General features: G+C 50.1%; 1 protein-coding gene across 1 annotated transcript; it reads left to right on the top strand.

Annotated features, from left to right (window-relative positions):
• Window positions 1-2,563: 2,563 nt before the first annotated feature.
• Kcna10 (potassium voltage-gated channel subfamily A member 10) lies at window positions 2,564-4,244 on the top strand. The gene has a single exon (XM_090333694.1). The coding sequence runs from the start codon at window positions 2,635-2,637 to the stop codon at window positions 4,156-4,158; it is 1,524 nt and encodes a 507-aa protein (XP_090189820.1). The 5' UTR covers window positions 2,564-2,634; the 3' UTR covers window positions 4,159-4,244.
• The last annotated feature ends 975 nt before the right edge of the window (window positions 4,245-5,219 follow it).

Raw genomic sequence — 5,219 nt, 5'->3', positions numbered from 1 at the left:
GGAAGGAATGGATTTGAGAAGAATCCTGAGATGGCTTAGCAAGACTTATAGTCTAGCTTGGCCATACAAGGTTAAGGAGACATCAAAAAATGGAAGGGACACACCTGTAATGTTAGTTATTCAGGAGGCTGAAGTCTGAGGATCTTGGTTCAAAGCCAGCCCAGGCACTAAAGTCTGTGAGACTCTTATCTCCAGTTAACCACTAGAAAACTGGAGTGGTGCTGTGGCTCAGGGACAATGCCCAGGTCCAGGGGTAGGGTAGTAGCATTGAGATGAAGAGCTCAGGGACAGTGCCCTGAGTCCAAGATACACAACAACAAGAAAAGAAAAAGAAGAAGAAGAAGAAGAAGAAGAAGAAGAAGAAGAAGAAGAAGAAGAAGAAGAAGAGGAGGAGGAGGAGGAGGAGGAGGAGGAGGAGGAGGAGGAGGAGGAGGAGGAGGAAGAGGAGAAGGCTATGCAGAGCAGTCAGGAATTGCTTCTGGCAGACAACAGCACCCTCTCCTGTCCACCTGCTAGCAGCACTGTCGTTGGCCTTTCACCACCCTCACCCTCTCAGGATTCCTGTAATCTTGGCTCCTTGTACTCCGCAACCCAAGTAGAAAGCTGCCTGGTGCCAGGACTATTTACCAGTTGCTTGGTTCTCCAACCAGCTACGAGCCCCGCAACACCTGAAATTGGCCTTGACATGGCACCACCCTCCCTGGGGTCTGGGGGTCTGAGGCACTGTGTGTGTATACACAGATGTCTTTACAGAATGACTTTTTGTAACCATCCCAGACTTCCTGGCAGCTGCTGCCTCACCTGACTGTGGAGGCGATGTTCAGGTTGCTAGGCAACAAAATGCAACCTGTGGGGATGGGCTCTGACCCTGCCTGCTCAGTATAGCTCTGTGACCTCGCAAAGTCAGACCCACAGCCCCCATCTGCACTAAAGGGATGTGTCTGCACAATGACAGAAACCTGGGGCCAAGTCTCCAAATCCTTGACTGCAGGAAGTGCCCAATCTAATGAAAGACTAGAACACCACACCACAAAGATTCATCTTTCCCTGTGTACCCACAAGCAGTGCTACAGGGCACAGGGGCAGCTGAGATCACTGTGATTCACCAGAGCAGTGAAAGTGATAAGGAGAACTTCCCAGAAAAAAAAGGTCCCGCTCCTCCTCTGTTGCATGCCTACTTCATGACAGCCACAGGAGCAGCCATCCCAGGAATCCTGAATGGCAACATGCTTGGACCATCTCAGAGGGGAAGAAAGCAGATGTCGAGCTACGACCATTTAACAAATCCGTCTGGCCAGGGAGCAAAGGTTATAAGATAGAAAGTACAAGATGCCCAGGAAAAGTGAAGGTGCCAGCCTCCTGCTGGGTATCACATGATGAGAAACCCAAAGATCTCCCAGGGGAAGAGGGATAAAAGTGCTTTTACCCAGCATCCTCGGGGAAACTTCACCTTCTGATGCGGAAGTATGGTGTGCAGGTGGCAGGGTCCACATACATAGCACTCTGGAGGGAGAAAAGTATGACACAGGTGTCAGAGGGGAAAGAGGCTCATTTAAATGCTGGGCATGGTGGCTCACACCTGGAATCCTAGCTGCTCAAGAGGCTTACATCCGAGGTTCCCAGTACAAAGCCAGCCTTGGGCAGAAAAATCTATGAGACTTATTTCCAAGTAACCAACAAAAAAGCCAAAGGTGGAGGTGTGGCCCAAGTAATGGAGGGTCAGGCTTCAACCAAAAAGCTCAGGGAATAGCACTCAGGTTTTGTGTTCAAGCCTCGGTACCAGAAAAATAAAAAGAAAAATATTACAACTGCCCCTTTGTAATTCTGCCCTTTTCTCCCACACCTATACTCATCCAAGCAACTATGCATCTGCTAGTGATAGACCACTCTACATTTGCATTCCCTAGACTTTTGTATGGATGAAGTAATTCTGTATGTGTACCTGTTCTAATCTGGTTTCCTCAACGCAGTGTATTTTTTTTTATTTCAGATGATAACCAGGATGCTGGATGAGGTAACTCAAGTCATCAGTGACCCCACAGCAGTGTAGGACATGCTCTGAAGAGAGTACCTCCTCCCCCCTACCCCCACAATCCACAACAGAGCTGCTCAGTAGAACTAGAAAGATCACACACACACACACACACACACACACACACACACACAAAACCATTTTTGTTTATTATGACCCCTCCCCACCCCCTTGTGTATTGAAATTCTCCTTTACTACCTCTCTCTGTCAGGCTCTTTCTCTACATTTTGTTTTTGTTCTAGGTTTGCTTGGGGTGGGGTTTTTGTTTGTTTGTTTCCTTGTCTGTAGTGATGGCTTGAACTCAGGACCCTCAGGTCCTGCCCTGATTTTTTTGCACATAGCTGGCACTCTACCAGTTGAGCCGTGCTTCCATTTCCTGCAACTTCTAGTAGTTTTATCATGAACTCCGGAGGTGAAAATTGATCACAGGGGGAAAATGTTACCAAAATAGCCATGATATTCCTTCTCAAACTAAAAATAAGGCAACAGTTAAGTCCCTTGGTGTCCTCAACTGTATTCTAGCCTTGCTTCCCAGTGATGGATTCCTTCTTCCCCACAGCTCACAGCAGGCAGGAAAGGCTACTTCCTCCACTCTCCCTAGAATGGATGTGTGTGGCTGGAAAGAAATGGAGGTTGCTCTGGTCAATTTTGATACCTCGGATGAAATCCAGGAAGAGCCAGGCTATGCCACAGACTTTGATCCAACCAGTCCCAAAAGCCGGCCCGGAAGTAGCCCCTTCCCGAACTGGAAAATCCTCATCCAGGACAGCAGCAGCCACGAGACTGCCTTCTCCAAGCTCCCAGAAGACTACGTGGCCCCTCCAGGGCCGGAACCAGGCATCGCGAAGGAAGGGAACCAGCGGGTGATCATCAACATTGCAGGGCTGAGATTTGAGACTCAGCTTGGAACCCTCAACCAGTTCCCGGAGACCCTCCTGGGAGACCGGGAGAAACGGATGCCATTCTTCGATTCCATGAGAAATGAGTATTTCTTTGACCGAAACCGGCCCAGTTTTGATGGCATCCTGTATTACTATCAATCTGGCGGGAAAATCCGGCGGCCGGCCAACGTCCCCATTGATATCTTTGCCGACGAGATCTCCTTCTACGAGCTGGGCAGCGAGGCCATGGACCAGTTCCGGGAAGACGAAGGCTTCATCAAAGACCCAGAGACACTGCTCCCCGCCAACGACTTCCACCGGCAGTTCTGGCTCCTTTTCGAGTACCCTGAGAGCTCCAGTGCCGCCCGAGGGGTGGCCATGGTTTCGGTGCTGGTGGTGGTCGTCTCCATCACCATCTTCTGCCTGGAGACACTGCCCGAGTTCCGGGAGGACAGGGAGCTGAAGGTGGTGAGAGACCCCCGCCTCGACGCCAACCAGACGGCGCCGCCCGTGTTCACCGACCCCTTCTTCGTGGTGGAGTCCACCTGCATCGTGTGGTTCACCTTCGAGCTGGTGCTGCGGTTCGTGGTCTGCCCCAGCAAGGCCGACTTCTTCCGCAACATCATGAACGTCATCGACGTCATCTCCATCATCCCTTACTTCGCCGCGCTCATCACCGAGCTGGTCCGGGAGACAGAGCCCAGCGCCCAGCAGAACATGTCCCTGGCCATTCTGAGAATCATCCGCCTGGTCAGGGTCTTCCGCATCTTCAAGCTCTCCCGCCACTCCAAGGGCCTGCAGATCCTGGGGCAGACCCTGAAGGCGTCCATGCGGGAGCTGGGCCTGCTCATCTTCTTCCTCTTCATCGGCGTCATCCTCTTCTCCAGCGCCGTCTACTTCGCCGAGGTGGACGAGCCCGATTCCCATTTCTCCAGCATTCCCGATGGCTTCTGGTGGGCGGTGGTCACCATGACGACGGTGGGCTACGGGGACATGTGCCCAATCACCCCCGGGGGCAAGATCGTGGGCACTCTGTGCGCCATCGCCGGCGTCCTCACCATCGCCCTGCCGGTCCCCGTCATCGTCTCCAACTTCAACTACTTCTACCACCGCGAGACGGAGAACGAGGACAAGCAGAACATCCCTGGAGACATGGACAAGATCCTCCACAGCTCCAGGATGGGCAGCACCAGCTCTCTCAATAAGACCAATGGCAGCTGCTCCACAGACAAGTCCAGAAAGTGACCCGTTTGGCATTGGTTGAGTCCCTTACTTTTCTTCTCCTTCTTCCTCTCTCCCCCTGCTTTTACTGGTTTTTTTTTTTTCTCCCTAGTGACCAAACTTATCTTTTGTGACCAATCGCTGTTTCTGATTGCAAGCTCTTTTAATAAAGTCTTACATCTGTGACATGTCTTAAGCTGTGTCTTCTCAACTCAGTTGAAGATTTTTGTCACCTGTCCTGTGAAGGAGAGCATCAGTGCACTGCAGCCCAAGTACTGGCATCATTTGAGAACATGAAAATACAAACTCCAGGCCTGCCCAGACCCACCCAGTCAGAATCTGTATTTGGGGGGGCGGGAGGGGGGTATTTGCACATTCACTGTTGGAAAACATTGGGTTTGGTCTTTCTAAACAGCAGTTTAGGTTGCCTGGATGCTGGTAGCTCATGCCTATAGTCCTAACTACTTAATGAGGCTGAGATCTGAGGGTTTCAGTTCTAAGTCAGCCCTGGCAGAAAGCCCGTGAGACTCTCGTATCCAAGAAGTCAGAAAGCTTAACATGTCTGTATATCACCTTTCTAATAACAACAAAAATATTTTTAAAAGATTTCACAGTGTTCAAATCTTTTCAGAGAAAGAGCAAGATCTTGATAGTTATTGAGTCAAGGAGATGGGTTTATGGGACTCAGTTTACCATTGGGTTTCTATGTATGGCTAGATATATTTCTACCCTTGGCCACCTGGGTAGTAGTATGGTCACCGCCTCTCTGGGCTTGGTCTAGTATCTTCAACCCACCTGCGGGCTTGGCACCTGAGTTGGTAATCATTGCCCTGCTAGATGTGACAACCTATCTGAGAGATGGCAGCAAGGGGGATTGTGTGTGAGGTGCTTGGTAAAGAGATTTGCAATAGAGCAAATCTTGATACATAAGGACATATAATGTGAAGCTAATTGAAAGGACCTCCAGGATACTGAAACAAAAGCCATGCAATGAATGATTGTTGTCCTTAATGTACTATGTTGTCTCTCATCTCCTTTGCTGTCCCTTGGTTATCTCATATTGGTATAGTATCTCACTTTGTTAT

This window comes from Megascapheus bottae, chromosome 6, assembly GCF_031878675.1.
Source record: "Megascapheus bottae isolate mThoBot1 chromosome 6, mThoBot2.hap1, whole genome shotgun sequence".
Classification (NCBI taxonomy): Eukaryota; Metazoa; Chordata; class Mammalia; order Rodentia; family Geomyidae; genus Megascapheus; species Megascapheus bottae.
The sequence above is the reverse complement of the archived record's forward strand: the minus strand, read 5'-3'. Positions and strand labels throughout refer to the sequence as shown.

Excerpts from the sequence above, each read along its gene's own strand:
- Kcna10 (XM_090333694.1), top strand. The coding sequence starts at position 2,635 with ATGGATGTGTGTGGCTGGAAAGAAATGGAGGTTGCTCTGGTCAATTTT.